At 45.6% G+C, this 17,381-nt stretch overlaps 1 protein-coding gene across 18 annotated transcripts in view; it reads left to right on the forward strand.

Moving 5' to 3' along the window:
• The window catches only part of PLEKHA5 (pleckstrin homology domain containing A5), a 271,127-nt gene that overhangs the window by 112,171 nt on the left and 141,575 nt on the right, over window positions 1-17,381 (forward strand). Inside the window, exon 1 of one of the 18 annotated variants that reach the window (XM_048502406.1) lies at window positions 12,756-12,906. The exons of the other annotated variants lie outside the window; for them this stretch is intronic. Within the exon in view, the coding sequence (XP_048358363.1) occupies window positions 12,887-12,906 (20 nt within the window). The 5' untranslated portion in view covers window positions 12,756-12,886. Of the gene's footprint in view, window positions 1-12,755; window positions 12,907-17,381 lie in introns of those variants that run through there. 18 annotated transcript variants of the gene reach the window in all.

Consider the following 17,381-nt stretch of genomic DNA (forward strand, 5'->3'; position numbering starts at 1 on the left):
GGATCTTGTATCTCTGAAGAGATCCAGAGTAGAGTTGGCTGCCGTTGAAGCCTTGGCATATCTTCTTTTGGAAGCTTTCAAGTCGCTGAGCCGATCAGATGGAGTGTTCGCTCTCTCTTAGGATATGGGGAAAATCAACATGATTCTGTGCCTGCTTTTGTAATGTCACCTCCCTTCTCCCCGAGTATCTTCTTTGTGCATCTTCCAGCGTGCCACGCACGCTTTTAAACTAGGAGTCGCTGCCAGGAACAATAACGATCTTCCCTTTGTTTGACAATTCTGTTCTTCCTCTTCAGATCTTCAATTATTTGTAAATAGTGTTCTTTATCTAGCAGTTTGCGCTTTCGTTCTCCAGGCTATTTCCTTATATAAGGCTTTTCGTGGGCACGAGTGCCTCGCGCTTTCATTTACAACTTTGCTTTTATGAATATTTCATGTAACTAGAGATTAGCTTTTGTTGTAGAGTCGGCGGCAATGACTACAGTTAGTCATTCAGCATCTCTTCCTTTTCTGTGTGGGTTGTTTGCGTACGGCTCTGCCAACTTTGCGGCGTCTTTTTTTGCGTTCATTTCGGGCCTGGTGACAGGAGTGAATGCTGGAAGTGTCAATCAGTTGTGATAGGAGAACGACAGGAAAGAAACAAATGCTTTGGAAGTAAAAAAATAGTTTCTGCTGTTTCCTGAAAAGCGTGGGGGAGGGGCTGCGGTGCAGAGATGGAGCATCTGCTCCACCTGCAGAAGGTCCCAGGTTCAATCCCGGGCTTCTTCATCTGGAAGGACCAGATAGGATGTGATGTGAAAGACCTCTACCTCAGATCCTGTGAAGAGCCTCTACCAGCATGTGTAGACCAGGGGTCTGCAACCTGCGGCTCTCCAGATGTTCTCCAATTGGCCATGCTGGCAGAGGCTGATGGGAATTGTCATCCATGAACATCTGGAGAACCTCAGGTTGCAGACCCCTGGTGTAGACAGTACTGAGTTGGATGGACTGAGCTGGAAGGACAAATGGTTTTGATTCAGCTATATGGCCGCTTCCCATACGTTCATGTATGGGACCAGGGGTCTGCAACCTGCGGCTCTCCAGATGTTCTCCAATTGGCCATGCTGGCAGAGGCTGATGGGAATTGTCATCCATGAACATCTGGAGAACCTCAGGTTGCAGACCCCTGGTGTAGACAGGACTGAACTGGATGGACCAATGGTTTTGATTCAGCTGTATGGCCGCTTCCCATACTTTCATGTGTTCTAGAACCATCTTGCTTTTGAAATGGGGACCTGGTATCTTTTTGCTATTCCAGTTTTACTCTGGTCTAGGGCCATATAAATAAATTGATTGTATAGTTGCTATTCTAGTTGGAGTTTTTTTAATCATCCAGGTTCTGGTACAGCTATGAATATACAATCAATAATTTCAGCTGGATGAATCCTTTAATATGGTTTAACTGCTACATAGCATTCTTACTCGTGGATCTTGTTAGCAGCTTCAACAGCTACGGCTCAGAGGTAGAGTATAAGTAGTTGCTTTTTTTAATGTTGAGTTTCTCTCGCTTCTGGGTTGTTCATGTGCACATAATCCAGTTAGAAGAATTTGGATTTATACCCCCACCTTTTTCCTCCTGTAAGGAGTCTCAAGGCAGCTTACAAACTCCTTTTCCCTTCCTTTTTCCATGATGGACACCTTGTGAGATAGGTGGGGCTGAGAGAGTTCTGAGAAAATTGTGACTAGCCCAAGGTCATCTAGCAAACGTCATGTGTAGGAGTCGGGAAACAAATCCAGTTCACCAGATAAGAGTCCACCACTCATGTGGAGGAGTGGGGAATCAAACCTAGTTCTCCAGATTAGAATCCACCGCTCTTAACCACTACACCTCTATAGAGGTTTACTTCCTGTTTGCTGTAGATGTTATATCCATTTATTTGTCTGCAAAACCTGTAAGAAGGAACTCTGTGACAGGCTCAGATGATGTTATTTACACTGTTGTACAAGAATGCACTCATTTCATAAGGAAGATGCAGTGCTGTTCACAGCAGCAAGACACAACTTGCCGAAAGACTGCTCAACACAGTTTGCATTTGTTTGTGTGAATATAGCCTGATGTTGAAAAAAGGTAGTAAAGGGGTGAGCCATGATGGTGTTCCACAAGAGGCTTTCGAAGGGTGGCTGTGATGAGGCACTTGGTGCCTATTAGTCAGGGGGAATGTTATCACCATATGAGAGGTTCAGTCTAATACAGGGGTAGGGAACCTGCGGCTCTCCAGATGTTCAGGAACTACAATTCCCATCAGCCCCTACCAGCATGGCCAATTGGCCATGCTGACAGAGGCTGATGGGAATTGTAGTTCCTGAACATCTGGAGAGCCGCAGGTTCCCTACCCCTGGTCTAATAGGATTAGCTGTTGCCATGGTGATGGAGACCCGAGACCTCAGAAGGAATAAAAGAGATAACAGGCAGCCTCACCATGCGGGGATGCTGTGGGTATGAGGAGATGTGTATCTGATCTAGCAACCAGAGGCCTTGGACAATATACCATGGGGCCATCTATGTTAAGTGGATCTGACTGGCAGTGTACAAGTAGCCGGGTGTATGTGAGGTGCTGGATCATGGCCATGTTTAAGCTGTAATAGGTGTGTCCCATCTCCCACAAAACTAGCATACATTTATGTGGAAGCTGGAAGAGAAACTATCAACATTCTTTCTGTCAGCGATCGCCAACTTTACCAAGGCAGAATATTTAATGCATCTGTCACCCTGAGATATTCACATGTATTGGACAGTTAATTTGCCCGAGTCATAGCCATAGATTTCCATTGAACAAGGGAACTGAGAAGAGAACATGGCCAGTGGTGATTATGGTTGAATCAAGGTCTGTAATAGGGTACTATTTTAAGAACGAGCTTGCATATTTCTCTTCAAATGCCACTATGTGATAACAGCTAGTTCAGGGGTCTTCAAACTATGGCCCTCCAGATGTTCATGGACTACAATTCCCATCAGCCCCTGCCAGCATGGCCGTGGCAGGGCTGATGGGAATTGTAGTTCATGAACATCTGGGGGGCCATAGTTTGAAGACCCCTGAGCTAGTGGAATGTTGTTGTTTTTTAAACTTTTGGAATTGGGAATGGATGCCAGAGTTCTTGCCAGCTGAACTAGGATATGTGGTAAAATAAACTGATGGCAGAATGAAGCAGGTTCATTTAGAAGATAAGAGTCTGTAACCACCAGCCGTTACTTCCTCCTATTAGTAGGTATCTGTGCTGTAAATCTCTATAGGCTTATTTAGCTCCACTGATTCAAATCAGAAAGTCTGGAGAAGATCGAGTAGTTTTGCAGGGGTTGATCTAACCAGCTTTCACGCTAAAATTCCAGCCTCCTTACAAAGGACTGTAACAGATTATGTTAAAAATGCACAAGGCTAATAAGTAAAATATTGAGTGCCACAATAATACACATTTAAATACATTAATAGAGAACTACTGATTCCTGTAATCCTCTCGTTCTCAGTATAACATTACATTGTATTCAGTATCTTGAGAATGTATGTGCCATAACTTTTATCATTTTAATCGCACCCCAGATTTTTACCAGCCATTCCCATTTATTCTGTTTCACTCAGGTCATTTTAAGACTTTCAGTGGCATGGAATTATTATTCTTGCCGCAGTTAACAAATTTGATGACACTTTCTGGTGTGACATCTGAGCCATTTTAACATGTTCCAAAGTGGAGGGGGAACCCTTTAGCTCTAAAAGACAACTCAGTGTTAAGTATCTAAATCAAGGATCTCCAGTGTGGTCCCCATGCATGCTAGGGTACCCACCAGCATTCTCCTTGGTGCCCACTGAGCTTTTCAGAAAGTGGGTGGAGCCATTGTAAGGCAGGGCTTGCTATTGGCTGCCCTCAACCCAATGAAAGTTTTTTTTCCACTGTGGGATCAGAAGGACTGGTAAGCACTTAGTCTTTCCTTAGTCAGTGTCTGGTCCCATTTCCCTCTCTGGTTTTCCCTCTTCTCAGGTGGTATAAGGAGAGCTACTCCATTGGTCTCTGCATTCAAAAGCCATTTCTGGGGGGGGGGGGGGGGTCTACCTCCTGTAGAAACCATTTTGGGGGCCACAAAGCTCCATTGGCTGGGTTAAAGGGTGCAGTCCACTGTTCTCCCCCACCTTGCCCCAGGCTGTGACTAGCCCAAGGTCACCCGGCAGGAATGCAGGAGTGGGGAAACAAATCTGGTTCACCAGAGAAGAGTCCGCCGTTCTTGTGGTGGAGTGGGGAATCAAACCTGGTTTTCCAGATTAGAGTCCACCTGCTCTTGAATCAGTACATCACGCTGGATTGTTGTGGGCCTATTAGGGCAGGGTGAGCCAACAGTAAGATTTTACCGCGCCACCTATTGTTGACCATGGCCCTCTGCATGAGTACCCACTTGAGAAGAATGGAAGGAAGTCTGCGTGCTCGAAGGAGGCTTTTTTGAGCACACACACTTCCTTCCATTCTTCTTGACATTAAAATGGTGCATGCAATTCTGACTTGGATGACCCTGGACAGCACAATCTCCTCAGATGTCAAAGGCTAAGCAGGGTTGATCCTGGCTGGTACTTGGACGGAAGACCACCACGGACGTCAGGGCTGTTACGTAGAGGCAGTCAATGGTAAATCACCTCAGTTTGTCCCTTATCCTGCATGGTCACCGTAAGTCAGCTGCAACTTGATTGCACTTTCCAACACAAATCCCGCCAAAATAAGGGGCTTATGCTGCAGACTTCCCAATTCCCAGTACTCACTAGAAGGAGCCGGTGGTTTTGACTTGATTACTTCCAGTTTTGTGGAACTTCAAGTCAGCCTGATTCATTCATTCATTACCTTTATTAGGCATAGGATAAAACAACAATCAGACTAACAATAACAACAATAAAAGGTTATTGAGTGATCAACAGGAGTGCGCAGTTGTTGATAAAGCTGTTGCCAAAAACTTTGCTGTGCCTGCAGTTCTTTTAGTGCAGCAGTCAGCCCGATGTTCAAGTAGAAGGTTGACCCAGGCAGGCTCACAGACTTGTAAGCGAAAAAAAACAGAACTGGGTCAGGGCTACCTGTCATCCCGTTCCATTAAGAGAGCTTTTTGCACCGTTTGGCTGTAAAACGAATGCAGTTCATCTACTTTTTGCAGTCTTGGCAGCGATTTCTCCTTTCAGAGCCGGGACAGACGCTTGTGGTGGTCACTCGTCTGCTCCTTTGTGGGTTTTGTCTGTTACTTAACATCGTGCCTGCTTGATGGATTAGAGGTGGAGTGAAGGGAGGCTGTAGCCAGCAGATGACAGCTGAGACCGAAAGAATCGTGGCACTTCTCCATCATCTCGGTACCCAAGAGGAAATCCAACTCGGCACACCTGGGCGCAGTGCTGGCTGCTCGACAGCCCTATGTTAAATTTTCAAAATGCTCTGGGGAACTTCAAGGTCTGTTTTCATCTGTGGCTCAGAGCAGCCCCAAGGCACGTCCTATCAACAAAAAGACTCCGGGCTTTTACAGAATGCACACTTTTTCCAGTTCAGTAAAACTCTGTGATAGACGTGGATTTCTGGGTATTAGAGAAGAGAAGAGGAAAGTGTGGATTTATACCCCGCTTTTCTCTCCTGCAAGGAGTCTCAAAATGGCATACAAACTCCTTTCCCTTCCTCTCCCCACAGCAGACACCTTGTGAGGTGGGTGGGGCTGAGAGAGTTCTGAGAGAACTGATTAGCCCAAGGTCACCCAGCAGGCTTCATGTTGAGGAGCAGAGAAACAAATCTGGTCCACCAGATAAGTGTCCACCGCTCGTGTGGAGGAGTTGGGAATGAAGGCCCGTTCTACTGGAGGCGGGAGACATCTGCCTGGGTGTTTCCCAGCTCGTTCTCAGGGAGACAGGATGTAGTTTTTTACGTCACTTCTTGGGGGCGTGCTGGGCATCCATCTTAGGCGCCAGTACGAAAAAACTACATCCTGTCTCCCTGAGAACGAGCTGGGAAACACCCAGGCAGATGTCCCCCTATTCCTCCAGCAGAAGGCCCCTTCACTGTAAGTATCCAATGGGCCATTCTCCAGATTAGAGTCCACTGTTTTTAATCACTGCATCACACTGGCTGTCTGAGCTGAAGATATTCATAAAGTTGGCCAATTTTCCTGGAGTTTCTCTATACCAAAATATGGGAAAGACATCCCGTCTCTTGAATTAGAAGGATGTTAAGGCATAAATGTAATAGGTTTCCGTGCTGTCTTGCCGCAGCCTGGTAGTTTTAGCTTCTAACGTTTTGGCTGCGTCTATCTATGGCTGGCATCTTCAGAGTTATGTCAAGATAAGGTGTGTTTCTCTCCATGGCGCAGTGTGGGGTTATTTGTGTGGTTGAGTATCCGTTTGGCCACCTCTCAAGTGGGAGGGGTGGGAGAATGTAGAATTTGCTACTTCCAACCATGGCACCTCTGCCAGGTCAACTTGTGGTGGAACTCGTAACGTTCATTGCATGAATGTTGCATTTTGCCGTTAGCGGTTTGTCCAGCTTTGGTATCTGATTAGAAGATGTATCATTCATTGTGAAAACATGGAACTTTGCAAGCTTTCCCAGCTTCCTACCAAAGCTTTACAATAAATTTTATTTTTCCGCTTTGCTGTTCTGCCAAAATGGTTGATGGTCTCTGTAGAGATTGATACTTAAGAATATGGTACAGACATCACACTCAGCACTACATTCTGTAGCTCAGGGTACTTTATTACTACCATATTGAACAGAGAATGAATGTGGTGCTATCTCAAAGGAGACCTGTTCCGTACTGAAAAATAAGGGTATGAACTTTTGGAATAGTCGTAGGGACAGTAAAGAATTTGTGGATAATCTATTACGGTGGAGATTTTAAGAAGTATCCTCTGTCTTGATTGTCCCATTATACCAGGCCAAAAGCAACAGGGAGTGAATAAGCTGTCTTTGGCACTTTTAGTAAGTGAAGGTTAGGTTGGGGTTAAGAGAGGGAGTTATCTCCCAATGTCATTGTAGACCAGTGATGGTGAACCTATGACAGTGATGGCGAACCTTTTTGAGACCGAGTGCCCAAATTGCAACCCAAAACCCACTTATTAATTGCGAAGTGCCAACACGGCAATTTAACCTGAATACTGAGGTTTTAAACAGTTGGCTCCGAGGCGTGCGTTACTCTGGAGTAAGCTTGGTGGTAGTCAGTGGCTTTGCTTTGAAGCAACCGTGCAACTCTTCAAACGGGTGACTCACAACCCTAAGAGGGTTTACTCAGAAGCAAGCCCCATTGCCAGCTTACTCCCAGGTAAAGGATCACGCTTAAGTTCTTTGCATGAAAATCAGTGGGGTTTAACAGCACTTAACAGGGCTACCTACACTGCTTCCCCAAAACTAGGTCTTAGGTTTAATGCTAATAATCGAGCCCAGTGGCCCAGGCCAGCCTAGATGTGTGTGGGGGGGGAGCGATTTCCCCCCCCCCCCCACATGACAAACTCTGTTCACACGTGCCCACAGAGAGGGCTCTGAGTGCCACCTCTGGCACCTGTGCCATAGGTTCGCCACCACTGACCTATGACATGCATGCTAGAGGTGACGCACCATGACATCTGGGGTAACATGCCAGCGTTCACCAACAGCTGACAACAGCTATTCTCCCTGATTGACTTTGAGTCATTTTTGTAACTATTTGACATTCCTTTATATAATACATAGCATCACACCTCATTGGAATGTATTTTTTTAAAAAACAAATTAATATGTAAATAATTGTTTTTCTTTTATGGGGAGGGGGGGAACACCCCAGTAGAATCAAATTAGGTGTTTTTCACATTTTCGACACACTAAGCCTGGAAGGTTCGCCACCCCTGTTGTAGACTTCGGTTGCCCATTCACATGCCATGCATTGGGTTGAGCTGTGTGTTTTGAAAACTGGTCATACGACATGCATGAAATTGGTTCAGGGGATCAATGCCTACAAAACTCCTGGGATGACCCGGAGCTGCAGTGGCATAGGAAGTTAAGAGCTCATGTATCTAATCTGGAGGAACCGGGTTTGATTCCCAGCTCTGCCGCCTGAGCTGTGGAGGCTTATCTGGGGAATTCAGATTAGCCTGTACACTCCCACACACGCCAGCTGGGCGACCTTGGGCTAGTCACAGCTCTTCTGAGCTCTCTCAGCCCCACCCACCCCTCAGGGTGTTTGTTGTGAGGGGGGAAGGGCAAGGAGATTGTCAGCCCCTTTGAGTCTCCTGCAGGAGAGGGGATATGTAAATCAGAAACTCCTCCCTCTCCTCCATCCTCCTCACTCCTCTCTCTTTCTTCTTCTTCTTCTTCTTCTTCTTCTTCTTCTTCTTCTTCTTCTTCTTCTTCTTCTTCTTCTTCTTCTTCTTCTTCTTCTTCTTCTTCTTCTTCTTCTTCTTCTTCTTCAACCAAGTTGAATTCAAGGGGGCCTCATCTTCCTCCAGAAAAAATGATGCACACGTGTGAATAAGCCCATTGATTTGAAGTGGATGAATAACTGGGAAGATGCTTTGTGTAATCGGACCCTGCTTTGGGGTGAAATAGAATAGGTTCTTTGTTCACTAATGACTTTTCAGACCTGTAATTGTACAGTTAACAAAACATGCCAATTGGATTGCATTATATCCTGGGAGCTGGCTGGCTGAAGGGAGATTTTCCCCACAAGGGGGAGTCAAGGCTATGGACGGTTTTCTCAGAAGGCTCTTCCCCCCCCCCCCCCCCCTTCATTTCTCTAGGCAACTGGAGGCATTGAACGCATTAACGCTGCCTGCATTAATGTTTGGAGAACCTATTTTGTGGTGAATAAAACTCTGCGAAAATCAATTAAGTTTCATGATTGCTTTTTGGGAGAAAAGTACATTCCGTATTTATGGCTGGCTCAAGAGTCATGAAGTGCGCCGTACAAAAGGCGAGGGGGAAAATGCTCATCAGCTTCTTTAGTCTGAAGAAGCTGAGGGGCGGCTGTGAAGTCATAAGCCAAGGTCTGAAAACATTTATTTTCTGGCTGCTGCCCAAACCCCTGTAGTTAATAGCCGGCGAGCGTTCTGTAATTACATTACATTTACTGTAAATATTGAGATGGCCGTCGGCTTTTTAATTTTGCCTGCATTTAAAGTAAAATACAGCATTTTCCTATACTAAATGTAGACTTGCTGGTCCTTAGCTAAACAGTAAAATCTGTTGCAAAAAAAGGCTGAAAATTCTAGGAAAAACAAGTCGCAGGATCTAGGAAGCGCTGAGGTGTTGTTTTTTTAAATTACTTCTGTTATATCCAGCCTTGTTCCCCAGTGGGGACTCCAAGGTGGTTTACATCATTCTTTTGTCCTCCAGTTCATCTGCACAACAACCCTGTGAGATAGGCTAGGCCACTGATGGCGAACCTATGGCACGGGTGCCAGAGGTGGCACTCAGAGCCCTCTCTGTGGGCACACCCACCCAGAGCTCATCATGTGGGGGGGCGGAAAATCACACACCCCCACACACACACATCTAGGCTGTCCTGGGCACGATCCTTTACCTGGGAGTAAGCTCGGTTGCTGGCAATGGGGCTTGCTTTTGAGTAAACCCTCCTATGGTCGTGATGGACCCATTCGAAGTGTTGTACGGTTACTTCACCAAGCTTACTCCTGAGTAACGGGCACCTCGGAGCCAACTGTATTTTTTAAACTAAAACCTCAGTATTCAGGTTAAATTGCCGTGTTGGCACTTTGCAATAAATAAGTGGGTTTGGGGCTGCAATTTGGGCACTCGGTCTCGAAAAGGTTCGCCACCACTAGGCTAGGCCCATGGTGGTGAACCTATGGCACTCCAGATGTTCATGGACTACAATTCCCATCAGCCCCTGCCAGCATGGCCAATTGGGAATTATAGTTCATGAATATCTGGAGTGCCATAGGTTCACCACCACTGGGCTAGGCTGAGAAAACTAGGTTGGCCCATGGTCACCCAGTAGGCTGAGGATTTGACTCTGACGATCCCAAATGCCTAGTCTGACACCAACCACTGTACAATACTGTTTCTAGTAGATGTATATTTATGAGAGAAATCCAGCAGTTTTTATGTAAGTAGTGAAGTCCAATAATCTTGACTGAGCTGGAAGAACCTAGCAAATTTGTGATGGAGATGTGAAATTTGGTAAATTTGGTAAAATTTGAGAGAGACCACCTTTATTTATCTAAAACATTTTAGCTGCCTTTCCACCTTTCTTACCATGTAAATAAGACAACAGTTACAGAAACCACATAAAGACCACAATTTTAAATCACCTTCAGGACTACCAGTAAATAATAATGATAATAAGAGTTTGGTTTTATATCCCCCCTTTCTCTCCTGCAGGAGACTCAAAGGGGCTTACAATCTCCTTGCCCTTCCCCCCTCACAACAAACACCCTGTGAGGTGGGTGGGGCTGAGAGAGCTCCAGAAAGCTGTGACTAGCCCAAGGTCACCCAGCTGGCGTGTGTGGGAGTGCACAGGCTAATCTGAATTCCCCAGATAAGCCTCCACAGCTCAGGCGGTCAGAGCGGGGAATCAAACCTGGTTCCTCCAGATTAGATACACGAGCTCTTAACCTCCTACACCACTGCTGCTCCTAAATCAGACAAATGCAGACTAAATCAGACAAATGCAGTACTAAATAAAGCAGTCTTCAACTGCTTCTTAAAGAGGGATGTGAGGGGGCCAGACACACGTCCCCGGGGGAGGTTCTTCCACCATTTGGGATTGCCACCGAAAAGGCCTGCTCTCTCGAGCACCCACCTTGCCCTGATTCTTCATGTCATCTTTTTTTTTGTTTAGCCGGGAAAATATTTCGGATCCCGATTAGCAGTCCCCTAGTTAGCATTAAACATGACTGAGAATGGTGTCAACATCATCTTCATCTGTGTTTATTTTGTTTACTTATTCTGTTCATGTGTACCCCACGTTTCTTCCCAATGGGGACCCAAAGAAGCTTGCGTCATTCTCCTCTCTTCTGTTTTATTTCCACAACAACCCTGCGAGGTGGGTTTGATGGAGTGTGTCTGACCCAGCAAGCTTCCGTGGCCTGAAGGATTTGAACTTCCCCAGTCCAACACTCTTAACCATTGCATCACACTAACTAAGTGAAATTTTCTCCAAAGAGGGAACATTTGAGGGAGGGCACACAACGGAGAAGAGATTATAATGTGTGGCCTCTAAGCTGATAGTGACTTTATCCTCATAAGAATTGTGGTCTTCCCATTTGTTCTGGTCTTTACACACTTATCCCTCTTGGCACAAAAGCGTCTCTCCCTCCCACGTATTCTTGCCATTCCTTGAAAGTAACAACATAAGGCTCTGACAGTACAATTTTTATTTGTTTGTTTATGAAATTTCTACCCCGCCCATCCCAACAGGGCTCAGGGCGGCGAACATCAGTAAACCACATAAAACAGTACAAAAAAAAGTCTACAATTAGCCATATCAGTTAAAAACTTATCAATAATAAAGCAATAAAAAAGCAGATGGCGATAAAACCCTATAAAAGACACCCATGGGAGGTGCGAAGTTCCAGTCAGGCCGGCTGGCAAGATGTAAAAGCCTGGCGGAAGAGCTCGGCCTTACAGTCCCTGTGGAATTCACCAATGTCCCGCAGGGCCCTGATCTCAGGTTGGAGCTCATTCCACCAGGTGGGGGCCAGGGCCAAAAAATCCCTGGCCCTAGTAGTGGCCAGCCGGACCTGTCTTGGGCCGGGGACCACCAGCAAATTCCCCCTCGACGAACAGAGGGTCCCCTCGTGATCCTTTGCAGAGTGACTCCAGTCTGAAACCACTGAAATTAACCAGCTTCGACTAGTGTAAATTTCCGTAGGGTTGCGCGATAAAGCCTTCAATAAGACCCATCGTCGCCCTCCCGATTCCCGTTCCTCTCTGGTGCAATGAAGCCGTTCAGATTGCCAGCTATTATGGTAAATGAGGCCCTTTGTTTTATCAATAACCCAAGGGGCTGGCAGGAGGGATGCTTATGTAAGCTTCCCGGACAGATACTTTTGTTCTTCCTCTCAGCATGGAAAGGTTGGTAGTTCGCGTTCGTCGCCCTGTAAAAGTTGCGATTCTGCATATCTGTTTGTTTGTCTTATTTAAAGAATCGGTCGAGCTGTAGAACGCTCTGTACTAACAGACCCTGTAGAAGGAATGGCCTATAAAGAGTATTAGATGCAATGTAGCTGAAACTGACAGAACAAATACATGTGGGTGTGAAAGACATGGTGCTTTTGAAGGATTCATCTGTAATCTGGTTTTTAAAGTGTTAAGATGCAGGGCGGGGGGGGGGGGGGAAGGGAGAGAAAACATTCATCTCAGCATTGGAAGTTCAGGGAAGTCACTGCCTTGTGTTGTCTTTGGGAGACCAGAAATGTCACGTTGGCATGATAGATCAAGCGTGAAATCTGAATCTCTGTGGAACCACTTAAGCGTCTGGGTCCCCAAATGCCTTTTCAAAGTGATCTGGCAGATGGAAAAACCCCAACTATTGGGATCTTCGGTAGATGAAAAAAAAGCCTGCTGTTTGGTTGGCTGAATTTAAAGAGTATCTTAAACAGGCTGACCTTTTCTTATGACAAATAAAGGATGGCTGTTGTCTTTCGGCTGGAAAGAGAGAGCGTGTGTTCTTAGGGTGCCTTTCACGACAGTTTGGGGTTTTTTTCCCCCTTCTAACTGAGCTCCAGCGGTGGAGCTCAGAAGCAGCGTGACATCACTCCAGTGTCGGTTTTCCAGCCAAGCCAGCCACGCTCACAGCCGGGATGCGTTTCCCATAGTGCCAGAGCTGTTTCATTGCTCGTTGGGGAGCGGACAAAAGGGTCGTGCCTCTTAGCTCTCTTAAGTGCCGCTGGCTGCGTGAGGACTTTGGCGAAGAATGAATTTCTCTGAATACTGGTGAGTGATTGCATCATTCTGTCTATTTCACAACTCCTCCGGAGGAGTCTTTGTTTGTTTGTTTGTTTGTTTGTTTCCTTAGGTAAACTGAGCCGCCACTAAAGGTGCTTGAAGTGACTTAGATCCACATTAGAATCAGGGGCGGGGGAAAGATGTTTGGCATGTTGGTTGGGTTGGCTTTGTTCAGTAATGCATCGTTGCTGCTAATTGCTGGCAGCCAGGAGGATTTTATTCCCTCCAAATAGGATGCTGTGCTTTTAAAAATCAGTCACTATTTTGGAGATCAGATTTGAGGCTTGCGTATAAAACGGTGTTAAACGGCTGGGATAAAAAGAACTTTTAGGAACTGTGCCCCGTTGCTTTTCCTCGATCCACTTTGGCAGGTAAGATAAGACTAGGGTGTTCAAGCACGGTTCCACAGGCTGCAGAAACGATTAATGTGCAATTTGTCATTTTCACAGACTGTAAAATGCATGGCTACAGTTTTAGATCAGATACGTCAGATTAACTCTACAGAATAAAGGACTAGGAATGGTGTGTTGGCACTGGGGAGTCGGGAAAAATATCAATGGGATTGGATAACATGAGCGTTTCTTGAACAGCAGGATACATTCTGTCACAGTTGAAGTGAAAAAAGCATACTGATGTCTATGTTGATCTCAGTGAAGACATAGGAATGATATAAATGGGGAATATTGAGGGACTGGTTAAAACCAGGTCTTCCGATTTTGCCCCTGTACCCCTCTAAAGTAGAAACCTGGTTGTAGCTTTTTTAATCTGTGGCAGCTGCTTTCTAAACCTATTTTTATAACTTCCAGAGAAGCTTCCGTTTTTCCCCCCTTAGTTTGTATGTTTTTGCTTGTACGAGAGAGCTCTCTGTTTAAAAAAAGACGGGGAACCCCTTCCTTTTTGACAATCTTAGTTCCTTATTTCTTGACTGCTTAAGTTACCATTGCAAGCAAAACTTTGGTTACTGGAAGAAAAAAAAACTTTTTGCATACTCTGACATCACCACCCGTGGCTGTTGTTTGCATGGAGGCGGAAGGAGCATTCACATTTGACTATTGCCATAAAGTGGCACCGGGTATCAGCTTGCATGTATTTACTCCCATTTCATCTACAAACATACCCCCATCACTGAAATGATCAAAAACATTGTGCTAACCACTGTAGCAGTGATGGCGAACCTTTTCGAGACCGAGTGCCCAAATTGCAACCCAAAACCCACTTATTTATCGCAAAGTGCCAACACGGCAATTTAATCTGAATACTGAGGTTTTAGTTTAGAAAAAACCAGTTGGCTCCAAGGCATGTGTTACTCAGGAGTAAGCTTGGTGGTAGTGGTGGCTTTGCTTTGAAGCAATCGTGCAACTCTTCCAATGGGTGAATCACGACCCTAGGAGGGTTTACTCAGAAGCAAGACCCATTGCCAGCAACCAAGCTTACTCCTGGGTAAAGGGTTGTGCTTTAGTTCTTCGCATGAAAATCAGTGGGATTTAACAGTACTTCACAGGGTTACCTACATTGCTTCCCCAAAACTAGGTCTTAGGTTTAGTGCTAGTAATCGAGCCCAGTGGCCAGGCCAGCCTAGATGGGGGGGGGCACTCTGTTTGTACATGCTCATAGAGAGGGCTCTGAGTGCCACCTCTGGCACCCGTGCCATAGGTTCGCCACCACTGCACTATAGAGTAGGTGAAGCAGTTTTTAATTATAATCACTGCCAGCCTTTTGAAGGGCGGAGCAGTTCGCTCAAAATCTTGCTATGTCCAGCATGTCTTTCGTGCAGGTAAATATTTTCACAATTATTGCTGAACATACGAATAAACAGTCACCTGCGGGGAAAGCCTGCATGTATTACAATAAGAATGTCAGGGCTTCATGGATAAACATAATACTAAATCCATCTAATCCACCTTTTCTGGGGTCCCTGTAGCGTAAACCCCTTAATCTCTGCAAATGACAGATATTTATTTCTGGCAGGGGCGAGGCCGTGGCTGGAATTCAGATGGACTGATTCAGTCGATTTCATGCTGAAGTGTGGTTTTTATCCTTTCTTTTTTTGCTCCCAGACCTAGACTGAGTCATTCTTTATCGTTCGCTGTTCCCTGGTACAATAACATTGATTCTTAGGCTGTAAACTCAGAATCTAATATCTCAAGTTCTTTCTTTCTTTTTCCAGTAGCAGTTTCTCTTTCAACGCTGAGAGAAAATGTAGTTTGTGAGCATATGTATGTGTGTGTGAGATTCATCTTTTTGTAAATGACTTGGGTATTAAACTGTACAGTTGTTGGGATTACTTTTTTTTACAGGGTGGGAGCGAATTAGCTGAATTGCTCTTAGTGCATAGCTGTACAGTTGAATAAGGTATGGGATTGGTTAAGGATGGCGCAGCAAACCCTATGAAGTAGATTTCCCTGGGACAGTCTGATCTTTAGGAAGTAAAAGATGAACACATGAAGCTGCCTTTCACTGAATTAGACGCCGTCAAGATCGGTATTGTCTACTCAGGCTGGTAGTAGTATGTTTGGCTGGACTTCTGACTTGCCTAATTTCTACTACTAAATTTATTGAGTGTGCTGCAGTGTGCTATGTGCTGAAGAGAAGGTGTCAGTGCAGTGTTTCTTAGTTCTCCCAAGTTAGTTAAGGCATTTGGCGTGTATTTACACATCAAGGTTTGCAGAATTTTTCACCTATCACAGGAGCTTCTTCCATGCTTGTATCTCTACTTTCACCCACCCAGCCCCAGAAATCTATTTCCATTATATATGCTCTTTAAGGGCCAGAGCTGGGGACAGTAGGTGTTGCTTGATGGTGAGAGTTAAATAACTGGCTGCATAAATGACCCCAAAATCCCATTTATCTGTAGGGGTGGGTGAAGCAGGTTCCTAGATTCATAGCAAAGATTGAATCCACATCATATTTATCTCATTCATCTCACCATACTATTGCTCACCAAGCCACTTCAAGACCTCTGTAAGAATATTGAAAGCTATGGATGGAGCATGCTATGATCCGATCCTGTGTCGGACCACTTAGATGACCCCGCTGTGAATTCAGTGGTTGCTCACTCAAAAACTCATGTTCATCCTCGGGGTTTCGGTGCAGTCCAGTGCAGGAAAGATTTCCAGCGCTTTCTAAAAGTGCCCCTCCTCCCTCTGGTGCTTTCCCGTCAAAATGATCACATGACCAGGCGGACGGGGACTCCTCCCTCAGTCCTCTTTCTCGCTACTGCAAAGAGAAGATCTCCGTTACTGTTCTGGGTCCCACCCACCCCTTTAACTTGGGGTACATGTACTGCCAGGGATATGCACCAGAGCATGTGGAGGTACAATTTTGGGTTGCCCAGGGGCAGGTGAGTGAAAAAAGGCTGGCTACCACCATTCTACTCAAAGTAAGAGGGCTGGTTAAGCTTGAGTTATTAAAACTGGGTGTGTACATATAGGCTAATGGGGAAAGGCAGAAAAATTGTGTATTGTCCCTGTTCTTTACAGATGCTGTGGTCAATGGCGGCTGGAAGGATGCTCAAACTTCCTCCGCCCTATTTTGGGGGAATAGAGAAGTGTGAGAACGCTGGAGTAGTCATTAATTTTTGTACCTTTTGCCAGTTTCTAGGTCAGAATGCCTTTGTATTTGCTGAATTGGAAAAGGGCTTTTGGTAGGGGGGCTTGAAAATTAATGTCCTAAGCTATTAAGCCTTTACGGCTCTGGCCCCGGCCTGGTGGAACACTCTTCCTCCAGCTGTCCGGGCCCTGCGGGACCTGGGTGAGTTCCGCAGGGCCTGTAAGACGGAGTTGTTCCGCCGGGCCTTTGGAGGAACCGGCTGTTGATGGTGCCCCCGCCCCCGGCTCGGCCCCGACATCTGGGCCAATTGTCATCTCAGACTTCTGCCATCCCCTCTTTTTTTTTGGAGGGGGGAGGGAATTTTTAGATTAGAATGTCGGACGCCTTTCTCCCCCTTTGGGGAAGGGAAGGGAACCACAACAGTAAATCACTGAACGCTATTTATTACTGTAATTTATTACATATTTATTAGGAACGTTGTTATGGTTATCGCTGCTTTTAAATGTTTTAATTGTCTATATTGTTTTATTTCTGCTGTACACCGCCCAGAGCCCTCCGGGGATGGGGCGGTATAAAAGTTTAAAAAATAAATAAATAAATAAATAAATAAATAAATAAATAAGATGCAAACATTGGCTGAAACACACTGTTGTTCACATTAGCAAAATATGATTGGATTAGTGATTTGCAATTTGGGGTGGGGGGTTAGAACACCTTCCCTGTGTGACTGAGGAAAGATAGAGGGAGTAACTTTTTGAATCCATCAATACCTTGATTTGCCATCTCCACTCGTACAGAGACTAAAACACTCACCCAACACCCTAACCCTAACCCAGGGGTAGGGAACCTGCGGCTCTCCAGATGTTCAGGAACTACAATTCCCATCAGCCCCTACCAGCTGGGGGGGGGGTGGG

This window comes from Sphaerodactylus townsendi, linkage group LG06, assembly GCF_021028975.2.
Source record: "Sphaerodactylus townsendi isolate TG3544 linkage group LG06, MPM_Stown_v2.3, whole genome shotgun sequence".
Taxonomy (NCBI): Eukaryota; Metazoa; Chordata; class Lepidosauria; order Squamata; family Sphaerodactylidae; genus Sphaerodactylus; species Sphaerodactylus townsendi.